The sequence below is a fragment of the Bos taurus genome, chromosome X, assembly GCF_002263795.3.
Source record: "Bos taurus isolate L1 Dominette 01449 registration number 42190680 breed Hereford chromosome X, ARS-UCD2.0, whole genome shotgun sequence".
NCBI classification, from domain to species: domain Eukaryota; kingdom Metazoa; phylum Chordata; class Mammalia; order Artiodactyla; family Bovidae; genus Bos; species Bos taurus.
Window position 1 is genome coordinate 52,089,575 of NC_037357.1, and position 23,285 is coordinate 52,112,859.

At 42.7% G+C, this 23,285-nt stretch overlaps 1 protein-coding gene across 3 annotated transcripts; it reads right to left on the minus strand.

The window, feature by feature from the left end:
- Positions 1-22,874, minus strand: BEX4 (brain expressed, X-linked 4). Of its 3 annotated transcripts, none has more exons than XM_005227837.5 (3): positions 22,740-22,874; positions 973-1,050; positions 1-596 (listed from the first exon to the last, which is right to left on the minus strand). In XM_005227837.5, exons 1-3 carry the CDS (start codon positions 22,777-22,779, stop codon positions 229-231), a joined length of 486 nt encoding a protein of 161 aa, XP_005227894.1. In that variant the 5' UTR covers positions 22,780-22,874; the 3' UTR covers positions 1-228. The 3 variants fall into 3 exon arrangements, with proteins under 3 accessions (XP_005227894.1, NP_001103566.1, XP_059739550.1); NM_001110096.2 differs by lacking the exon at positions 22,740-22,874 and adding an exon at positions 1,504-1,602; XM_059883567.1 differs by lacking the exon at positions 22,740-22,874 and adding an exon at positions 1,349-1,372.
- Between the last annotated feature and the right edge of the window lie 411 nt (positions 22,875-23,285).

A 23,285-nucleotide genomic window follows, 5' to 3' on the forward strand; every position in this document is an offset into this window, starting at 1 on the left:
TTGCTTTAAAAACTGCTTTATTAATTTCATATTATGAAAAGAATACTTTTTCTTATAACTGAATGAAATTGCCCTGCTGACAGAAAGTTATACAATGAGACAAAATAGTATTCAGTTAGAAACTGGCAAGTGGAAACACCAAAAGATTTACAGAAAAAGTAACTCACAGAAACTACAAGCATGTAGAGCAGAGGCCATTTTATTAACCTCAGGAAACCTCTTTAACATTCAAGGTATAAGGCAAAACTCACAATGATTGTCAGGTTCAGGAGTTTGATAGGGCACATGATGTCTCATCTGCTGCTTCTTAGTCTTTCCCTTGATTTCTATTATCTGCCCCATCTGCTTTTCTACATTATTTCCCACTTCATTGTGATCAATACGCCTGTTGGGTATAGCCCATCGAAAATTAGGGACAAGTCGTCTAACCCATCCCAGTCTGATATTTCCTCCAGACTTCTGGACTTTGCCCCCTCCCAAGTCGCGTGATTCCTCTCCAGTCTTCAAAGAGGCCTGGTCTCCTCGTTCGTTTTCCTGTTGGGCATCTTCCATGTTGAAACTTTCTATTGCTCGTTCCTCTTTGGAAGCCATTGCTCCTAGGAGACAGAAGATGCAACAAGGGGCTATTTTCTGGATGGAATGATCAGCACCGAGGACAGAGGCCCTACTACCCACCTCTCAGGCTTCCCAGCCCTGGTGGTCAAAGGCTTTTCAAATTTTCCTTTTCCCACCTGGGAGGCCTCCTACGCCCTCTAGGAAGCCCCCAGTCCGAGCACTACCCCCTCCCGCGCCCCAAACCCCCCATTTTCCCTGCCGATCCAGGCCCAGGTCTCTGCAGGCACCAATATGGAGGACGGGGTTGCAGGGAGCATTTGGAGTCTCAGGGTTTTCCCCACGTTCCCCCCACCGCTCCCCACCGTCCCCCACCGCCCCCCCACCGCCCCCCACCGCCCAACTGTCCCTCGCACCGACCTGGGCCTATCCTTGCTGTCTCCTGCTCCTTCCGATTCTTGCTGCAAGTGCGCCGCTGCAACACTTCGACTCGCAGACCTGCAGAGGGTCGGGGTGGGGGCAGGGGGCTGCTACAGCCAGGCGCTCGGCTCCTTCCTGGCCCCGCGTCCCCTACCCCCCAGCCACCCCCACCCAGTGTGCCCCGATCCCAGGCTCAACCGCCCCCTTCTCAGTCCGCACACGCCGCGCCGACCAACATTTTATAACCCGAGAAGAACGGGGGCGGGGCAGGGGTGTGGGAAAAGCTCGCTACGGTGCGAGAAGCAGGTGTTAGCAAGGGCCTGCGGCCTTAAGGCCTCCCGGCCCGTCCCCCACCCAAGCCCCCGGGAAGGCCTACCGCTTTCGGCGGCCAAACGCCCGGTGTCGGGGCGGGGGCGGGGTGGCGTTGGAGCTGCAGTCTCCACTCCGAGGCAACGGACTCCCGAGGAGAGGTCCTCAGGCTGCGTCCGCTCGCCCGCGCCACCTTTGCCGACCCCACTCTGGGTCCCTTACCTGCTCCTCTCGCTTCTCCTGCTCTTAGGGGTCGTCCCCGGCCCGCGCTCCCTCACGGCCACCCGGAGCAGGTACCAAGAGGCGAGCCGGGTCCGACGCGAGAGCGGGGCGTGCAAGCAAGACTAGGCACTGGCCGGTCACGTGGGGCTTGTGTCACAATGGAAAGCCACGCCCTCGCCCCGCCCTTCCTGCCCCTCGGGGTCTCGCAGAGCCCTTGGTGGTGCACACACACTTTCCGTTGCCCCTCAGTCCTCACCACCACCACCCGCCGCCCTGTGACACTTGTCCAGGAGCCGGCCGTAGAACCCTCCTTTCTTCACGTGTTCCTGGGCCTTTCTCTGCCGGCCACCTAAGGGCACTATCTTCCCAGGGGCCGATAGCCATTCCCATTTCTCTTCTGAGGACTTGCCTTTTCCCTCCTCTGCACCCAGGATACACCCCTCCACCTGCCGGGATTTAGGCGCAGCATTGTAGGGGATGCTAAACCCCTCAGCACTTAAGACAATCACACTTTAATGCAATATTCTAAAAAACAAAATTAATGCAAGAATATCTGTGATGAGCAAGTTGTCCCACCCACTTCACTCCCAAGCTGTTATTCTCCTTATCATGATTGTCCCCCGGTTTCTTATTTTCTCTGAACACAAATGCATGGGGGAGAGTGGGGAACAGGAAATGAGCCAAGGAGATGGTGTTGTTTCTAATTATTTTCACACTTTTTTGTTTTGTTCCTATTTTTGACTAAAAATTTCTTCTATTTATAGTTCACATTAACTTTATCTTTTATTATGGAAAATTTCAAACATACGCAAAAATAGAACAGTATCATGAAAGGCAACGTACTCATCACTGAGTGTACGCAACAACTGAAAATGTATCGGGACAACTCATGGTCAATCTTGTTTAATCTATATCCCCTTACCCACTTTCCACCCTTAGAGATTATCTTTGAAGTAAATCCTAGACATATCACTTTGTGCACTTCTGCTGCTGCTGCGGCTAAGTCGCTTCAGTCATGTCAAACTCTGTGCGACCCCATAGACGGCAGCCCACCAGGCTCCGCCGTCCCTGGGATTCTCCAGGCAAGAACACTGGAGTGGGTTGCCATTTCCTTCTCCAGTGCATGAAAGGGAAAAGTGAAAGTGAAGTCACTCAGTCGTGTCCGACTCTTAGCGATCCCATGGACTACAGCCTACCAGGCTCCTCTGTTCATGGGATTTTCCAGGCAAGAGTACTGGAGTGGGGTGCCATTGCCTTCTCTGTTGTGCACTTCTACAAGGACTCTTTTAATGACAACCATTATGTCATTAACATGTGCTTAAGTCACTTCAGTCGTGTCCGACTCTTTGTCACCCTATGGATCATAGCCTGCCAGGCTCCTCTGTCCATGGGATTCTCCAGGTGTGAATACTGGAGTGTGTTGCCATGCCTTCCTCCAGGGAATCTTCCTGACCCAGGGATGGAATCCATGTCTCCTTTGTCGCCTGCGCTGCAGGTGGATTCTTTACCAATAAGCCACTGGAGAAGCCCCTTGGCTATGACAATTTGATGGTACTGTGTTTTGGTGAGTGTTTCCTGCTTTGTTTGTTGAGCTTCTCCGATGTGTGTGTTTGTGATTTTCCTGGAATTTTAAAAATTCTATCCATCATTCCTTCAAATAATCTTTCTTCCTTCTCTCTTTCTCTTTTTTCTTTCTGCTCCTCAGACTGAGTAATAGACTTATCTTAAAGTTCCCTGATTCCTTTTTCTGCCTGTTTACATTTGATGTTGAACCTTGATATTGAATTTTTCATTTCAGCTTCTGTACTTTTCAGCTTCAGGATTTCTGTTGCTTCCTATTTATAATTTTTTTCCTGTTTATTGATATTCCCTATTTGGTGAGACATCATTTTCCTGGTTTATTTTAGTTCTTTATCCTTTACCATTTTGATCATATTAAAGACAGTTGATTTAAAGTTTTTGCCTATTAAGTCCAATCTCTGGGCTTTCTGAGTAACGTGCATGCTAAGTTGCTTCAGTCATGTCTAATTCTTTGTGACCCCATGAACTGTAGCCCACAAGGCTCTTCTGTCCTTGGGATTCTCCAGGCAAGAATACTGGAGTGGGTTGCCATGCCCTCCTCCAGGGGATCTTCCTGACCCAGGGATCGAACCCACGTCTCCTATGTCTACCTGCATTGGCAGGCAAGTTCTTTACAACTAGCACCACCTGGGAAGCCCTTCTGAAGGACAGTTTCTATTAATGTTTTTTTTCCTGTGAATAAGCCATATTTTATTTGCATGCCTCATAATCTTTTTCCTGTTGAAACTGGACATTTTGACTATTACTATGTGATACCTCTGGAAATCATATTCTTCCCTCTCCCCTGGATTTGTTGTTGCTGGCCATTGTGAGTTGTAGTTGAATTTTTCTTTAGAGATTTTTCCAAAACTGTTTTGGTAAAGTCTTTATCCTTTATCATGTGTTTCCACTGAAGTCTGTGTTGCCTAAACTTAGTGGTCAGCTGGTGTTTGGACAGTTTATATAAATCCCCGGAGTCAATGAAAGTTAAGAAGAAACACTCTTCCAAGTCTTTGCAGATTGGTCCTTGCTGGGGAACTCATTCAGTGTTTAGCCAGGCAATTTACAACTCTCTTAGTTTTTACTTCCTACTTCAGACTTGCCCTGGGTAGCTCAAATGATAAAGAACCTGCCTGCAGTGCGGAAAACCTGGTTTCAATCCCTGGGTTGGGAAGATCCCCTGGAGAAGGAAATGGCAACCCACTTCAGTATTCTTGCCTGGAGAATCCCATGGACAGAGGAGCTTGGTGGGCTACAGTCCATGGGGTCGCAAAAAGTCAGACACATCTGAGTGACTAACGCTTGCTTTTCTTTCAGAGTCTGAAGGACATCCAGAAGTGAAAGCTTGGGGTCTCCTCAGGCCTGTAAAGCACATTCCCATTCTGGGCATATGTGTGGTCTTCTTGATCCCCCTGTATATTTGAGAACTTTTAAAAGCCCTTATTCTCCCATGTGTCTCCTTTCACAACCTCTTCCTCCCAGTTTTTTCATTACGTTTATTGTTTATTCTGAGTTTTGTCCTTTGCCCCAGGCAGCTAGGGAAAATATCTGAGCCTTTAAATGCTTTTAGCAAAAACCACTTTACTCCTTGGGAAAGCTCCAAATCAGGCAAAACAAAGATAAACATTCTGCCAGATGAGTTGAGATCCAGAGCCACAATTCACTGAGAATAAACTCCATAATGCTCCTTCTGGTACTAGCAACCTTCACCAGCTGATCTGGGGTGTTGGGGATGACTACTCGGCAGTTTAGAATACCACAGCACTCTAACTACAATACAGGAGCTTCTCTCTTCAACAGGTTTTTCCCTGGTTGCTGACAAACGGAATGTTTCCTGTCATATCAGTAAACAAAGGATGTCACAGTCATCAGCAATTGTAGCCACCACTGAAGGTGAGCTGATGGGTCCTGAGGGAACTCAGGGAGGAAAGAATATCTTCCATTTAGAAGCCATCAGACTGCAAACACTTCCTACTCTGAGCCCTGAGGAAACTCAGGGTGTGAAAACACAGGGTACTGGCCCCAGATAGCTGAGGTGCACATCAAATGAATGATTACAGTGAGTCCAGACTCTTGCACCTTCCCAGAGAAAAGCACTAAATTCTGTAACTTGACATATCCGGTTTCTCTAATCAACAGCAGTCTTTGGATGTTCCTGACTACCTGCTCTTTGTTGCAAAACTCCTATATATCCTAGCTCCTCTCTCACCTCCTTGGAGCAGCAGTTTCACAGAGCTACCTGGGATGCTGTCTCCCCAGCTGCAGCCCTCATTTTGTACCAGATAAAACTTAACTCACACCTCCCATATTGTGCCTTTTTTCTAAGGCAACATTGCTGTAGTTGTTTGTGTTTTTAAAAAATTAGATTCCAGTGTGATGCAAAAGTTACTCTGCCATTTTTTGAGATGTCTTCTCTCTGTGTTTTTAAACTCTCTACAATATAATGTCAGCATGCAGTTATCTTTCAAAATTCACCTAAGAAAGCAGTACAAGATTATGCTTGATTTTCAGTAATTTCAAAGTGGAATACTCGGTTAATTATAATGTTTGGTACTTTGTCACAAATAAATTTATATATTTGACTTGATTAAAAAACATGCTTTCTGGAATATAGCTATGGGAATTTCATAGTTTGAAATATGTTTAAAAGTTATTACAAGGTTAAAAATTATAGATGAATATCAAAAATAAGTTTTGTTACCATTGTGAATAGTAAATATTTGGGTACTGTTTGAGTTCTTCTCAATTAAAAAATCATTTCTATTCAAAACAAATTTACTTAAGTTTCAAAGGTTACTAGTACATGCTTTCCCCTTTTACCTCATGCTCGTACCATGTCTGGTTACAGGAGCATTCCTTCCCTCAAGTCTCTCAAAAATAATCAGGATAAAAGATGAGTGAAAAAATAACTACACATGACAAAAGATCCAAAATGATAATGAAAGTGAAAGTGAAAGTTGCTCAGTCCTGTCCGACTGTTTGTGACCCCAGGAACTATACAGTCCGTGGAATTCTCCAGGCCAGAATACTGGAGTGGGTAGCTTTTCCTTTCTCCAAGGGATCTTCCCAACCCAGGGATTGAACCCAGATCTCTGACGTTGCAGGCAGATTCTTTACCAGCTGAGCCACAAAGGAAGCCCAAAAATGATAATAAAACATCATAATGAAATAGAATACGTCCTAGCAGCATTAAAAAAAAAAAAAACCCATTTGTGCAACAACATATTTCTAGTCATATGGAAATCAGCGCAAGATACAACCACACTTGCATTAAGTATATTTCTCATTACACAAGTATACTTCTTCATTCAATTCTCCACATCAAGGATTTCTGGCATAAAGTTACAATACAATATCCTCTGACAGTCTCCCCTCTCCCCTAATAGGCAAGACGTGGCTTGCAAAGTAAACATCATAGTGGGTTATATGCAGAGGGAAGCAGGCCATTACAAAAGGAGGGATAAGTCTAGTGAAGTGGGAGAGTTACTTGTCCAAAGTGGATAGAACACATAAACAGCCACTTTCTTTTGGGGCTATCCTAGATAGAAAGACCCATGGCTGGGCCCACTCTAAAGAGGTTCATCCTAGGGGTAGCATATTGTAAAGGAAAGAGCACAGCTGAATTGGGAGATGAACACCTGGGCTCTTGATACTGGTTCTGTCATGTGCTCACTGAAGACTCTTGAAGTTCATAGGTTGGGAGTTCCTTGGTGCCCATTTTTGTCCACAGTTCCCTTTCATTCCACATTCTCTCCTTTGGCAGCCATCTCACCTATACTTATACCTTCAATTGCCATTCATCCACATATGATTCCTGTGTTTCCCTCTCTAGGTCAGTCTCTGATCTAAATATCTTGCTACATTCTTAACATTCCCACTTGGGTATACAAAGGTATTGAAAAATCAAGATGGTTCATCATGTTCCCACCAGAAAGGATCCATTATACATTGCTCATCCCGGTTGATATCACTACCTGTCACACAGATAATCAGGTGAAACAACTGAGACTCACACTAACACCTCCTTCTATATCCCCCATCCAGCTCTCAAATCTTTCATGAGTTCATCTGTTTGTTCATTCTTTCATATGTCCTCTTGTCTAGTAGAAAGAAGACTATTGCTGGCTTAAGGGAGAATGGGGATAATCAATCACACAATCAAAGTCCTAGAGTGATCCATTGCAATTAGAAGGGGCTACTTCAGGAAGTTTTTTCACAGCAGGGAAAGTAGGGAGCATAGGTGGTGAGGCAGGTAAATTGGTATGTTTGGTGCTAGGGGCATATAGACAATCTCTTCTGTGATATTTTTGATATGCAGACAATCCGCATCTACTTTTCCAAAGAAACAAGAAGCCAAAAGAGCAGTTAAAAATGATGAGGTCTGAGAGAGTATTGAAGTTTTGAACGCAGACTAGATTGTTGTGCCACAGGGTTCTCAGATATTGAGAAAGTATATTGACTATGGAAATGTGGTAAAATTGCCAGCTAGGCCTGAATTCTTTTCCATATCTTACAATAGCTTCCCTTGTACTTTTTTTTCTCACAGCTCTCCCTGCATTTTCCACCAGGTTCCAGCCACACTGGTTTTTATCTTTTTCTGGAATAAGTCATACTCACTCCCACTTCAGAGTATGCTATTCCTTAGGCTAATATCAAAAGATTGCATACACACTCAGCTCATTCTTATCATCAAGGTGTTAGCTGAAATGTCACGTCCATAGCATGGCATTCTCTGGTCACATAACACGGTGCAGCTCCAGGTATCATCATGTACATTGTAGTCAAAGTAAGTGATGATGATCTTTAAAGTTGTCAAACTGGGGGCCCTGGAAATCCTTGACTGCTCTCTACAGAAATGTTATTTTTGATCCCATTTCTCTGTTTTATTTTCTTCATGGCACTCCTTGCTCACTGAAATTATATCAGTTATTTTATGTGTATCCAAAAAAGAATAGAAGCCCTATAAAGGGAGGGGCCTTTCCTGTCTTTAGCACTCAGTAAACAAGGCAATGGCACCCCACTCCAGTACTCTTGCCTGGAAAATCCCATGGATGGCGGAGCCTGGTGGGCTGCAGTCCACGGGGTCAATAAGAGTCGGACACGACTGAGTGACTTCACTTTCACTTTTCCCTTGCACACATTGGAGAAGGAAATGGCGGCCCACTCCAGTGTTCTTGCCTAGAGAATCCCAGGGACGGGGGAGCCTGGTGGGCTTCCGTCTATGGGGTCGCACAGAGTCGGACACGACTGAAGCGACTTAGCAGTAGCAGCAGCAGACAAGTGCTGCATGGCTCGATTGTTACCTACCAGGTACACTAATACAGAAACAGAGAAAGTTGAATGGCAAAACCACATTCCTGAGTTCTAGACTCCAGGGAAAGTATTTAGCAGGTCTGGGTTAAGGTCTTAGAAGTTGTGATTTTTACAAGATCCCAGCTGATTCTTATAAAAGTGACCTGTGCCTCACGCTTAGGCCAATGCATATCTTTTAAAATGTTGTTTTACTCATTCTCAGACATAAATTGTGGCAATATTTTCTTAGGTTTGTCTCCCAAAGTAAAAGAAATAAAAGCAAAAATAAGCAAATGGGACCTGATCAAACTTATAAGCTTTTGCACAGCAAAGAAAACCATAAACAAAATGAAACAACAACCTACAGACTGGAAGAAAATCCTTGCAAAAGATTGACCAACAAGGGACTAACTTCTAAAATATACAAAGAGCTCATACAAGTCATTATAAAAACAAACAAACAACTCAATCATAAAATGGGAGAAGACCTAAATAGACATTTCTCCAAAGAAGACATTCAGATGGCCAACAGGCACATGAAAAGTTGCTCAGCATCGCTAACCATTAGAGAAATGAAAATCAAAACTACAATGAGGTATCACCTCACACTTGTCAGAATGGCTATCACCAAAAAGTCTAAAAACAATAAATGCTAGAAAGAGTGTGGAGAAAATGGAACCTTCCTACGCCTACCTTCCTGTTGGTGGGAATGGAAATTGGTGCAGGCTCTATGGAGAACAGTATGAAGGTTCCTTAAAAAAAAAAATAGAGTTACCATATGATCCAGCAACCCCACTCCTTGGCATATATCTGGAAAAGATGAAAACTCTTATTTGAAAAGCTACATGCACCTGAATGTTCATAGCAGCACTATTTACAATAGTCAAGATATGGAAGAAACCTAAATGTCCATTGACAGATAAATGTATAAAGAAGATGTGGTACATATATACAATGGAATATTACTCAGCCATAAAAAGAATGAAATAATATCATTTGCAGCAACATGTATGGACCTAGAGATTATCATACTAAGTGAAGTAAGAGAGAGAGACATATATGATGTCACATGTAGAATCTAAAAAATAGTACAAATGAAGTTATTTACAAAACAGAAACAGACTCACAGACATAGAAGACAAATTATGGTTACCAAAGGGCAAGTGGGGGGAGGGATAAATTGGGAGTATGGGACTAATAGATGCAAACTACTATGTATAAAATAGATAAAAAATAAGGATGTATTATATAGCACAGGGAGCTATATTCAATATCCTGTAAAAACCATAGTGGAAAAGAACCTGAGACTTCCTTGGATAAATCTCTGTACTTTGAATTCAGGGGGCATGGGTTCAATCCCTGGTCACTGAAGATCCTTCATGTGGTGGAGTGTGGCCAAAAAAAAAAAAAAAAAATAGAACCTGAAAAATAATATATATTTCTGATTTAACAAGAATGTAAACATTTGCCATTTGCAATCCGTTTTATTTTCACTTCTTTAAATTATTCATTAACTGATATAATATACAAAACACCAAATGAGTATTTTGTACCTAGAAGGTAATGATGAGTTTGTCCTGGTATTCTGAATGCTAACATTCCTGAGTGGCTAGGAGGACTCCATATTTTTATCTCGTTTAATCAATGAGGCTGGTGGAAGGGAGTAGCCTCTCCAAAAGGCCTTTATGATGAGAACATCTAACTCTCATTTCAATGTTTTACTTAGCCAAGTCAGTATCGCACTGTGTGCTTCCTTATCAGCATCAGTGCCTTAAGATCAAAGTTCACACACTTTTCTGATGTTAAATCTAAAAGTCAAAATAAGACAATTGGAGAGCTTTTTAAATAGAAGGGTAGGGGGAGATTTTCTTCCTCTACCCTGGACTCGACTGTAGATGATTCAATTAAATGGAAAGGATATAATGACATTCTTTCTCTAGGACTCCATCTGGCAGCCAATTCTTCATAACAAACTGGCACAGAAACTCGTGTGGGCATGTAATGAATTTGTATGCTTATCCCTTTATGCTGTTACATTTTCAAGTAAGAGGGAATCCTCTAGTAGTCAAACTTTTCCATTCATGTTCAGGACATCTCTTTTAAGGATGGAAGGGGCACTTTAGATCAGATAGAGAGAGACCTTCTGCCTTACTGGGCTTCCCTGGTGGTTCAGAGGGTAAAGCGTCTGCCTGCAATGCAGGAGACCCAGGTTCGATCCCTGGGTCAGGAAGATCCCCTGGAGAAAGAAATGGCAACCCACTCCAGTATTCTTGCTTGGAGAATCCCATGGGCAGAGGAGCCTGGTGGGCTACAGTCCATGGGGTCGTCTGCCTTACTAGGCAGGACTACACCCACTCTCGGCTGGAAGAAGTTACAGAAGAAAAAGACTTCTGCCCCAATTCCCAAGAAATATTTTGAGTATGAAGTCTCTCAGTGGGGAGTTGTTAAGGGTGACACACTGACTGAAACCACCCACCCTGACCAGCACCATAGTAACCATTTGCATGAGTTATTTTATAACAGGAGGTCCTGGTAAGGAACACAGAACTAACAAGCCACCATCAACCAGAAAAATTCAGGAAATGTCAAAAGGAGACACCACATGTCCTACCACTTCCCAGAATCCTTCTCGCTGTCATCTACCTTGGCTGAGCAATGTGAGTGCCACCAGGAAGAACCCTGAATCAGAATGACTGGACAAAGAAAAGCCAGAAACTAATCCCATCACCATAAAGCCCAAGACTTTGAGCCACATGGCAGAGCAGTCTTCCTGGGTTCCGTTACCCTCCTGCTCTCCACCCAGGTGCCCCTTCCCAATAAAGTCTCTTGTTTTGTCAAAAAAAAAAAAAAAAAAAAAAGAATGTAGGGGCAAATTGGGAATCAAAATGGCATCTTCTAAAGTGCCCCACTAGGTGCCCAACATTGGTACTTTAAAAATGAGGAAGGCTGAATGTCAGAGCAGTTAAATATCATTTTCAGGTCCCACAGTTAAAAGGCTAAGACCATCTCTGTGAGGGTTGTCTGACTCTAGTGACCATGGTCTCACCACTCTCCCACTTAAACTTCTCTTCTATATGGTGGCCTTGAAAGGATGAGGAATGAGTGAGTTTATGCTTTCTGGGTAGGAAAATCTGTGTGGAGTGGTACAGGTTACCAGGGGATTTGTACTAACATTTATCTGCCTCCATTTGAAGATTTCTGATAGATACACAGGATTAGAGTTCATGTAAGAAGTCTGGGATGAAATGTGGATAGGATCCTAGCAGATACCTAATACATGCATGGTAGCCATGTTCTATTTTATTCTTTCTTGTCTTTTTTCAACTTTTACCGGTTAAAATTTTTTTTTAATTTATTTATTTTAATTGGAGGCTAATTACTTCACAATATTGTAGTGGTTTTGCCATACATTGACATGAATCAGCCACGGGTGTACATGTGCTCCCCATCTTGAACCTCCCTCCCCCTCCCTCCTCATCCCACCCCTCTGGGTCATCCCAGTGCACCAGCCCTGAGCACCCTGTCTCATGCATAGAATCTTGACTGGTGATCTGTTTCACATATGATAATATACATGTTTCCATGCTATTCTCTGAAATCATCCCCCCCCCCACCTTCTCCCACATAGTCCAAAAGACTATTCTATACATCTGTGTCTCTTTAGCTGTCTTGCATATAGGGTTATTGTTACCATCTTTCTAAATTCCACTATATGCGTTAGTATACTGTATTGGTGTTTTTCTTTCTGGCTTACTTCATTCTTTATAAAACTCTCACTGTTTGCAGAAGACATGATCCTCCACATAGAAAACCCTAAAGATTCCACCAGAAAATTACTAGAGCTAATCAATGAATAAAGTTTCAGGATATAAAATTAACACACAGAAATCCCTTGCATTCCTATACACTAACAATGAGAAAACAGAAAGGGAAATTAAGGAAACAATTGTGTTCACCATTGCAACAGAAAGAATAAAATACTTAGAAATATATCTACCTAAAGAAACAAAAGACCTATATATAGACAACTATAAAACACTGGTGAAAGAAATCAAAGAGAACACAAAAAGATGGAGAAATATACCATGTTCATGGATTGGAAGAATCAATATAGTGAAAATGAGTATACTACCCAAAGAAATCTATAGATTCAATGCAATCCCTATCAAGCTACCAATGGTATTTTTCACAGAACTAGAACAAATAATTTCACAATTTGTATGGAAATACAAAAAAACCTCGAATAGCCAAAGCAATCTTGAGAAAGAAGGATGGAACTGGAGTAATCAACCTGCCTGACTTCAGGCTATACTACAAAGTTACAGTCATCAAGACAGTATGGTACTGGCACAAAACAGAAATATAGATCAATGGAACAAAATAGAAAGCCCAGAGGTAAATCCACGCACCTATGGACACCTTATCTTTGACAAAGGAGGAAGAATATACAATGGAGAAAAGACAATCTCTTTAACAAGTGGTGCTGGGAAAACTGGTCAACCTCTTGTAAAAGAATGAAACTAGAGCACTTTCTAACACCATACACAAAAATAAACTCAAAATGGATTAAAGATCTAAATGTAAGACCAGAAACTATAAAACTCCTAGTGGAAAACATAGGCAAAACACTCTCCAACATAAATCACAGCAGGATCCTCTATGACCCATCTCCCAGAATAATGGAAATAAAAGCAAAAATAAACAAATGGGACCTAATTAAACTTAAAAGCTTTTGCACAACGAAGGAAACTATTTGACTCTTTCTGAGCCTGATTATTGTCTCTGCGAACTAAAGTTGCTGGACTAGGTAACTGGTAAGGTCCCTTTCCGCTTTGTTTTTATAAGGACTAAAGATGGCTACTTAGTAGTTTTTGGATGCTACAAAGTGAGTCAGAGTTCCTCATCAACACCCCATCCCTCCTTGTAGGCTGTACTTCAGCCATATCAGACTGTCTCCTGGCTGTGTACCCCAAGCACATTGGGTACATTTCCTCTTCCATGTTCTTTGCATAGTCAAGAATATCCATATCGGTATTCCACTTCCTCTCAACAATCCTACTCCTGTACGATTTAGCTCAAAACTCATCTCTTTCCCTCCTGATTCTGACTGGCCTTGCCTGGCATGCAGTATTTTCTCAAGAAGGACAAAACAAAAGAATGAAGCCATTGCAGTGAAGGTTTAATATTCTTAATGCATAAAAGCAATAAATATCAGGAAATGTGGTTAATTGTATTGGTAACTAGGGAAATGGAGGTGAAAACAACAGAAAGCAATATTTCAGAGTAATCAGTTGAGGAAGACTTATTTTAAAATTCTCACATGAGTTTGGGTGAACTCCAGGAGTTGATGATGAACAGGGAGCCCTGGCGTGCTTCGATTCATGGGGTTGCAAAGGGTCGGACACGACTGAGCAACTGAACTGAACTGAACTGAAATACCAAAGCTCTGGTTTGTTTTTGGTTTTATTTGTTGTTTCTATGATACATAAATTGAGAATTTTTACCCATTGCTGGTGGCAGTTTAAAAAGGTAGAAACATTTGGGGGCATAATTTTATAATTTCAAGTAAATCTTATTCATATCCTAAGACTCAGATGTTTTATGCTTAGGCACATAACACCTGGAAACTCATATATACATACATACATATATTCATAAAACACTATACTACTTAAGGAGTGGGGCGAGTATTTTGTAATACTTTTTAAGGTCACATAGCTTGTTAAGAGGATTACTAGGATTCTAACCCTAATTTTTCTCACTCTACACTAGCATACTGACTCCCCCACGGATAGTCGCCCTTTGAGACTCAGGTTCGGGTTTGTGTAAATTTATTTGATGTGAAAACCCTGGTAGAATCTTGCAGGTGTAAAGGACAGAACCACTAAGTAGGAGGTTGTAGATAAGTTTAGGGTTGAACAGAGAGAAAGGTGTGAAGTAAGAGTTTGAATTCAGGTTGCCAGTGCCTGGCACATAGAAGTTGCTCATAAATATATAGTGAAAGGAGGAATGAAATATCAATATTGAAAAGATCAGCCTCTGACAGTGATCATATTTCTTTCCAACCTTTCCTTAATTGTATACAAGATAAAGGCTTGTTTTATACTTCCAGTTTTAGAATCTGCTTTGTAAAAATTAATTTTTTAAATGTTACTTGCTTTGAGAATGGGAAATACGAACTTTGGGTGATAAAGTGTATGTAGGTTTATTGATTGTAAGAAATGGACCACTCTGAGGTGGAATATTGGTAGTAGTGAGGGGGAGATTGTGTGGGTGTGCAGGAGCACTGGGTGTATGGGAACTCTCTGAACTCTCTGTACTGCTCAGTTTTTCCTTGAACTTAAAGCTGATCTACAAAATAAAGTCTACCTAAACAAACAAAAATGTTTATTGCTTTGGTTTTCTTTCCTTGCTAAAAGAAAGTGTTTTTGCTTCGAGAAAATTTAGGAATGAGAGGTCTTCATCAGCTGGTGACAAGAACTGAAATTGCAACTTGAATCTCATGGTTGAGAAGAACAGATTAGGAAGGGGTGAGGGAGGACTGCTGCTGCCGCCGCTGCTGCTAAGTCGCTTCAGTCGTGTCCGACTCTGTGCGACCCCATAGACGGCGGCCCACCAGGCTCCCCCATCCCTGGGATTCTCCAGGCAAGAACACTGGAGTGGGTTGCCATTTCCTTCTCCAATGCATGAAAGGGAAAAGTGAAAGTGAAGTTGCTCAGTCGTGTCCGACTCTTTGCGACCCCATGGTCTGCAGCCTACCAGGCTCCTCCCTCCATGGGATTTTCCAGGCAAGAGTACTGGAGTGGGGTGCCATTGCCTTCTCCAGAGGGAGGACTAGGGTTCCCTTAAACTCACGTAACAGACTTTTCTAGATGTGAAATGCAGCACAAGACCCTGTGCTTCCATTGCTATTACCTATGCAGTCTCTGAGCCTCATGACAGACAGATCCTACCTGATCAGTAAAATTTGGGATGATGGTATACATAGTATCTAATTTGCTTCCTCCTCTATTCATGATTAATTATGGACATATTTTCAGAAAGTAAATCTCTCATTACAACAACAATTTGCAAATAAATGTAAGACCAGATTCCAATCTCCTGTTTTAAAATGTTATTTTTATCGTAATTACATAAGTAGTAAATTTTGGATGTAAGGTAAATTCAAACAACACAGAAATACATATAATGTCTGTATTTTGCCACAGCCCTGGAGATATCCATTACTGCAGTTGGTGTATGTATAATTTATATATAATGCACACTATTTGAAGAGCTTTATAGAAATACCATTTTGTAGAACATTCTCCACATCCAGCCACCTGTAAATGATGAATTCAGTGTTTACACATTGTCCTGGCAATGCAGAAGAATCAGAAAAACTAAAGACTGTTTATCATCTTCATCAACTTTTAGGCCTTGAACCCTTACATTTTCAACATTAATACAAACTGGTTTATGATTCTCTTTTCAATGAAGAGATAAACAAACATACCAAGACCCCCCCAAAACGCTTCCTTACAAATCAATATTCCTGAACTACATCCTCCCCTCTCTCTTTTCATTTTCACAAACAATAAACTTCTCAAAACAGCAGGGAACTATTAATATAGTCACAGTCTCCACTTTCCAACCTCCCTGTCATTCCTCAGCCCGTCCTTGTCTATTGCCTCTCCATTTAGCTCAATCTGTTCTTAACAAGGTCACCAATGGCATCATTGTTATAAAATCCAAAGGGGTTCCTTTCAGCCCATATATATAGCCCATATATATACAGGAGCCCACGTTTCTGATGAAAATAATACATGCTCTTTGCTTCACCTTGTTAAAAAATCACAAACTTATAGAAAAGTTGCTGGTATAAAACAAAGGATCCTCTGCCCCACCTCCTTCTCTGGACCCTAAGAGAGCAAGTTGCCAACACAGTGCTGATGCCCCGTAGCTCCCAAATACTTTAGAGTGTACGTTTTAAAGACAAGAATATTCTCCTGTGTAACTAGAAGACAACCATCAAAATCAGGGAATTATCATTAATAATATTTATTACAAGCTAATCCTCAGACCCTGTTCAAGTTTTGCCAGTGGTCTTAACAATATCCTTCATAGCAAAAGGATCCAGGACAGAATCTTATATTGTCATGTCTCTTTAGTTTTCCACAGTCCAGCAAAGCTCCTCAGTTTTTTCTTGACTTTGATGACCTCAACATTTTTGAAGACTGTGAGTCAGTCATTTTAAACCCTCTCCTCCCTCTCTTCCCTTTCCATTGCTTACTGCCTTGAGACTTTCAGAGATACAATTCTAGATCTGATCACCAGCGGTATTTGTCCACATTGACTACATTTTACAAACGAAAAGCTATAATTTTCTTTCTTTCTTTCTTTTTCTTCTGCTCTTATTTCAGTGACTCATCAAACTGTTTACTATTTCCATTATAACTTTCAAGTCTGTTTTGTGTATGACTTCTCTGGCATGTGATTGATTTGCACTAACACTTCACCTAAGAAATTACATAAATGGCAAATACGTACATGAAAAGATGATCAACTGTATTAGTCAAAAAAACAAACAAACAAAAAACAAACAAAAAAAAACATTATTAGTCAATACGGAAATGTAAATTAAAATTACAATGAGACATCACTACACCCTGTGTGAATGGCCAAAATGTAAAATAATGACTACACTAAGCACTGACAATATTGTGCTTGGAGGATTGAACCCTCGTACACTGCTGATGGGAATGAAAAATGGTACAACCACTTCAGAACCAGTTTGGCGATTTCTCACAATATCAATCTTACATCTGCCATATGCTCCAGCCATTGAACCCCTAAGTATTTACCCTACCGAAAGAAAGCATGTGTTCATCTAAAGACTTAAATACAAATGTTCATACTGGTGTCATTTAAAAGAGCTTCATATTGGAAACAACCTCATATCCATCACCAGATGAATGGATAAAACAAATTGTGATATATCCGTATAACAGAATACCATTCAGCAATAAAAAGAAATTACCTATACAGTCAACAAATTAATAAATCTAGAAATAGGCTGAATGAAAGAAGCTAGAAAAAAGTACATTCTGTACAATTCTATTTACATAAAATCATAAACAATGAAATTAATTAATAGAGACAGAAGTCCAGTGGTTTCCTGGGAATGGAAAAGTTCCAGGGAAGGAAGTTTGAGGCCAGAGGCAGGTGGGTGGGGAGGTTACAAAGAGGCAGGAGGAATTCATTGGCTCCTTTGTAGTGTTAGTTTCATGATATAGACATGAGGTAGGAGGTAGATGGACCCCCACCACCCAGGAAAAGCAATTTAAGTTCCTTCCCTGTGGACAGAAACTCCAAATCATCAATAGCAGAACAACTGAGAGGAGGCTGGGCCCTACCCAGATAAGAAATAAAAGATCACATATTATTCATTCTTACTCTTCAGAGGCACAGGTCAGTAGTGGCCTGCCAAAGGGACAGGGTTTCTGGATGCAGCAGACCTGGGAGGTGCAGTGTGTGGCATGAGTCTTCTTCAAGGAGGTCACCATTAGCTCCACTATAGAGCCACTGAGCAGACGACCCACAAACTAGAGACAAATTATACCAAAGAAGTTCTCACACTGTTGTAAAAATTCTAGGGCCCATCACAGATTTCCCAAAGTGGGGATGCAGCAAAGGGACTGAGAACTCCCAGGGAATTTGACTTTGAAGGCCAGTGGGATTTGATTACAGAACTTCCCTCAGACTGGGGAAACAGACTCTTGGAGGGCACAACAAAACCTGGTGTGCACCAGGACCCAGGAGAAAGGAGCAGTGACCCCACAAGAGACTGCGGCAGACTTGCCTGTGAGTGTCTGGAGTATCTGGTGGAAGCATGGGTTGACAATGGCCTGCCGCACAGTCAGGGGCACGGACTACAACAGTCCTGGGAGCTGTGGTGTGCTGGCATAAGTCCTTTTGAAGGAGGTTGCCATTACAGCCATTACCCCTACCGTAGCTTGGCCTCAGGACAAACTACAGGCAGGGAACACAGTCCTACCCAGCAGCAGAAAATTGGATTAAAGATTTACTGAGCATGGCTTTGCCCAGCAGAGGAAGACCCAGTATTCCACACAGCTAGTCCCTCCCATCAGGGAGCTTACACAAGCCTATTATCCTTATCCATCAGAGGGAAGACAATATGCAAGCCACAATCACAGAAAACTAGTCAAACTGATCATTTGGATCACAGCCTTGCCTAACTGAATGAAACTATGAGCCATGCCGTGTAGAGCCTCAAGACAAACAGGTCACGGTGGAGAGTTCTGACAAAATGTGGTCCACTGGAGAAGGGAACGGCAAACCACTTCACTATTCTTGCCTTGAGAACCCCATGAGCAGTATGAAAAGGTAAAAAGATATGACACTGAAAGATGAACTCCCCTAGTCGGTATGTGCCCAACATGCTACTGGAGGAGAGTGGAGAAATAGTTCCAGAAGAAAAGAAGAGGATGAGCCAAAGTGGAAAAAATGCCCTGTTGTGGATGTGTCTGGTGGTGAAAGTAAAGTCTAATGCTGGAAAAACAATATTGCATAGGCACTGAGAATATGAGGTCCATGAATGAAGGTTAATTGCAAGTGGTCAAACAGGAGATGGCAAGAGTGAACACTGACAGTTTAGGAATCAGTGAACTAAAATGGATGGCAATGGATGAATTTACAAATGGGAATCCCTTATGATTATACAGTGGAAGTGACAAATAGATTCAAGGGATTAGATCTGATAAGAGTGCCTGAAGAACTATGGATGGAGGTTTGTGACATTTTATAGGAGGTGGTAATCAAAACCATCTCCAAGATAAAGAAATGCAAAAAGGCAAAATGGTTGTCTAAGAAGGGCTTACAAATTGCTGAGAAAAGAAGAGAAGCGAAAGGCAAAGGAGAAGAGGAGATACACATCCATCTGAATGCAGAGTTCCAAAGAATAGCAAGGAGAGATAAGAAAGCCTTCTTCAGTGATCAATGCAAAGAAATAGAGGAAAACAACAGAATGGGAAAGACTAGAGATCTCTTCAAGAAAACTAGAGATACCAAGGGAACATTTCATGCAAAGATGGGCACAATAAAGGGCAGAAATGGAATGGATCTAACAGAAGCAGAAGATATTAAGAGATGGCAAGAATACACAGACGACCTATACAAAAAAGATCTTATAGATTCAGATAACCATGATGGTGTGATCACTCACCTAGAGCCAGACATCCCAGAGTGTGAAGTTAAGTGGGCCTTAGGAAGCATCACTACGAACAAAGCTAGTGGAGGTAATGGAATTCCAGCAGAGCTGTTTCAAATCCTAAAAGATGATGCTGTGAAAGTGCTGCACTCACTATGCCAGCAAATTTGGAAAACTCAGCAGTGGCCACAGGACTGGAAAAGGTCAGCTTTCCTTCCAATAACAAAAAAGGGCAATGTCAAAGGATGTTAGAACTACCACACAATTGCACTCATCTCACATGCTAACAAAGTTATGCTCAAAATTCTCCACGCCAGACTTCCACAGTTCGGGGACCGTGAATTTCAAGATGTTCAGGCTGGATTTAGAAAAGGCACAGGAATCAGATATCAAATTGCCAACATCTGTTGGATCATAGAAAAAGCAAGAGAATTCCAGGAAAACATCTACTTCTGCTTTATTGACTATGCCAAACCCTTTGACTCTGTGGATCACAACAAACTGTGGAAAATTCTTAAAGAGACGGGAATACCAGACCACCTTATTTGCCTCCTGAGAAACCTGTATGCAGGTCAAGAAGCAACAGTTAGAACCAGACATGGAACAATGGACTGGTTCCAAATTGGGAAAGGAGTACATCAAGGCTCTATATTGTCACCCTGTTAATTGAATTTATATGCAGTGTACATCATGTGAAATGCCAGGCTGGATGAAGCATCAGCTGAAATGAAGATTGCTGGGAGAAATATCAATGAACTCAGTTATGCAGATGACACCACCCTTATGGCAGATAGTGAAGAGTAACTAAGGAGCCTCTTGACGAAAATGAAAGAGGAGAGTGAAAAATCTGCCCTAAAACTCAACATTCAAAATACTAAGATCATGGCATCTAGTCCCATCACTTCATGGTAGATATATGGGGAAAGAATGGAAACAGTGACAGACTTTATTTTCTTGGATTCAAAAATCACTGCAGATGGTGACTATGACATTAAAAGACGCTTGTTCCTTGGAAGAAGAGCTTTGACAATCCTAGACAGCATATTGAAAAGCAGCGACATTACTTTGCTGACAAAGGTCCTTATTGTCCAAGCTATGGCTTTTCCAATAGTCATCTATGGGTGTGAGAGTTGGACCGTAAAGAAAGCTGAGCGCCAAAGAATTGATGCTTTTGAACTGTGGTGTTGGAGAAGACTCTTGAGAGTCCCTTGGACTGCAAGGAGGTCGAACCAGTCCATCCTAAAGGAAATCAGTCCTGAATATTCATTGGAAGGACTGGTGCTGAAGCTGAAGCTCCAATACTTTCGCCACCTGATGGGAAGAATGAACTCATTAGAAAAGACCCTGATTCTGGCGAAGATTGAAGACAAGAGGAGAAGGGGATGACAGAGGATGAGATGGTTGGATGGTATCACTGACTCGATGGACATGAGTTTGAGAAAACTCTGGGAGACAGTGATGGACAGGAAAGGCTGGTTTGCTGCAGTCCACAGGGTCGCAAAGAGCTGGGCATGACTGAGGGAGTGAACTGAACTGAACTGAAATGGGCCTCAGGACTACTACAAAGCAAGTAGCTGCTAATGGATTGACATTCCACTTGTTAACTCTCTTTCCCATGAGATCAAAGGACCTTCTCTACTTTTAGGGTAGAATCTCACAGGAGTATTTCTTTTTATTTTCTTAAAATATCTATTTATTTATTTATTTATTTGGGGTTGTGTTGGGTCTTCATTGCCACACTCAGGCTTTCTCTAGTTGCAGAGAACTAGGGCTGCTCTTTGTTGCAGTGCACGGGCTTCTTATTGTGGTGGCTTCTCTTGTTGTAGAGCACAGGCTGTAGAGTGCCCAGACTTCAGTAGTTACTGCACATGTGTTCAGTAATTTTGGCTCCTTGGCTCCATAGCTCAGGCTCAGTAGTTGTGGCACATGGGCCTAGGTGCCCCATGGCATGTGGGATCTTCCCATACCAGGGATCGAACCATTGTCCCTTGCATTGCAAGGCAGATTCTTAACTGCTGGACCAGCAGGGAAGCCCAGGAGCCATTTCATAACATGCTTTCATCCAGATCTATGAACTCCCTAGAGCCAGATGTCATATTCCACCACGAAGTGAAGTGTTGGGGTCTCCAGAGGACCACTGCCCTTGAACCTGGAGTAGAAGCTCCATCAGCCATCAGGACACAGGTCCTCAGAACCTGCCTCCTTCAGACACCTGATATGAGCAAGGGCATCAGCATGAGGAACCCACTCCAGTACTCTTGCCTGGAATATTCCATGGATGGGGGAGCCTGGTAGGCTACAGTCCATGGAGTCGCAAAGAGTCAGACAGGACTGAGTGACTTCACTTTCTTTCTATAGTTCCTTTTGGAAAAGGAAACGGCAACCCACTCCAGTGTTCTTGCCTGGAGAATCCCATGGACAGAGGAGCCTGGTGGGCTATGGTCTATGGGGTTGCAAAGAGTCGGACACGACTAAGCAACTAACACACACACACACACACACACACACACACACACGTATCAACATGAGAGCTGCACAAGGAAAGACACATCCAGCAATCACCATGGTTTCCCGGTGTAACTGCGTGCCCTGCACGGTGCTAGGCACTGGGTTAGCTGACAATGACATTGAAACAACTGGGTAGTGATTAAAACAACCAGATGTTACAATGAGCTTCCCACCATGGCCTTTTTCTTCTCCTTTCCTCATCTATCCCTTAACAACAAAGTTGAAAAGGAGTAAGAAGTGGCCTGACTTCATACAGATGTTCATGATCCCGCAATAACCACAGGGCCATAGGCTTACTCATGTGTTATCAGTGAATGTTCTCAGCGATCCTGTGGGGAAAGCAATCTCCTCCCCATTTTACAGAGGGAAAAACTGAGGCTCAGAGAGAGTCGCTACCTGTCTCATCTCCTGCGCTCCTGCCTTAAGGAGGAAAGTGGCTCCAGGACACCCCTGGAGCAGGACGCCACACTCACTGGGGCCGGGTGGGACCCCAGAGCTTTACCTACGAGACAGCGGGACACCGAGCCCCAAAGCGGGAAAGCGGCGGCTTGAATGCGGATCCCTTTGTCTCCCCACAGCCCAGGGCGATCCCGCCCCCCACCCCCTGCCGGGCCCCACACCCTCAACAGAGTCCCAAACACCTCAAGATTGAACCTGTGGTACTCACAGGTTACACGTCTCGGCAGAAAAGTCGTCACGGTCGGCATATTTACGTCAGGTTTCCATGGCAACGGCGATACGCAGGCTAGTCCGCCACATCCGGAAATGCCTTTTCACCCTCCTTCACCACCCTGGACTTCTGTGAAAGCAGAGCACATTAGCTTTGGCTGCCAACAGAAAAAGCGTACTAATTAGAGGTACTAGACTGGGATCTGGGAAACTGGCAAACTCCAGGAGGAGAGTTGCCCCAGAGAGGTATCCATCCTGGGGTTCTTAGAGGTGGTCTACCCCTCAGAAGGCTAACAGCCGTCATCTGTGGTAAGAACATTCAGAGAATGCTTATAATCATGTGATTGAACAATCTAGGAACTCGGAAAGATGTCATTTAAAGAAACATTCAGAGGTGCTTCAGGGAGGCAGGCCTAGAATAATATAATCATTTAATAGGCAGAAAGAAATCTGGTCGATTCCCTATACAATTGGCTTCTGTTTGGGAAATTCTTATTATCCATTCCTGATACTTTCTTCCATGAGGAGGGACATCTATGACCAA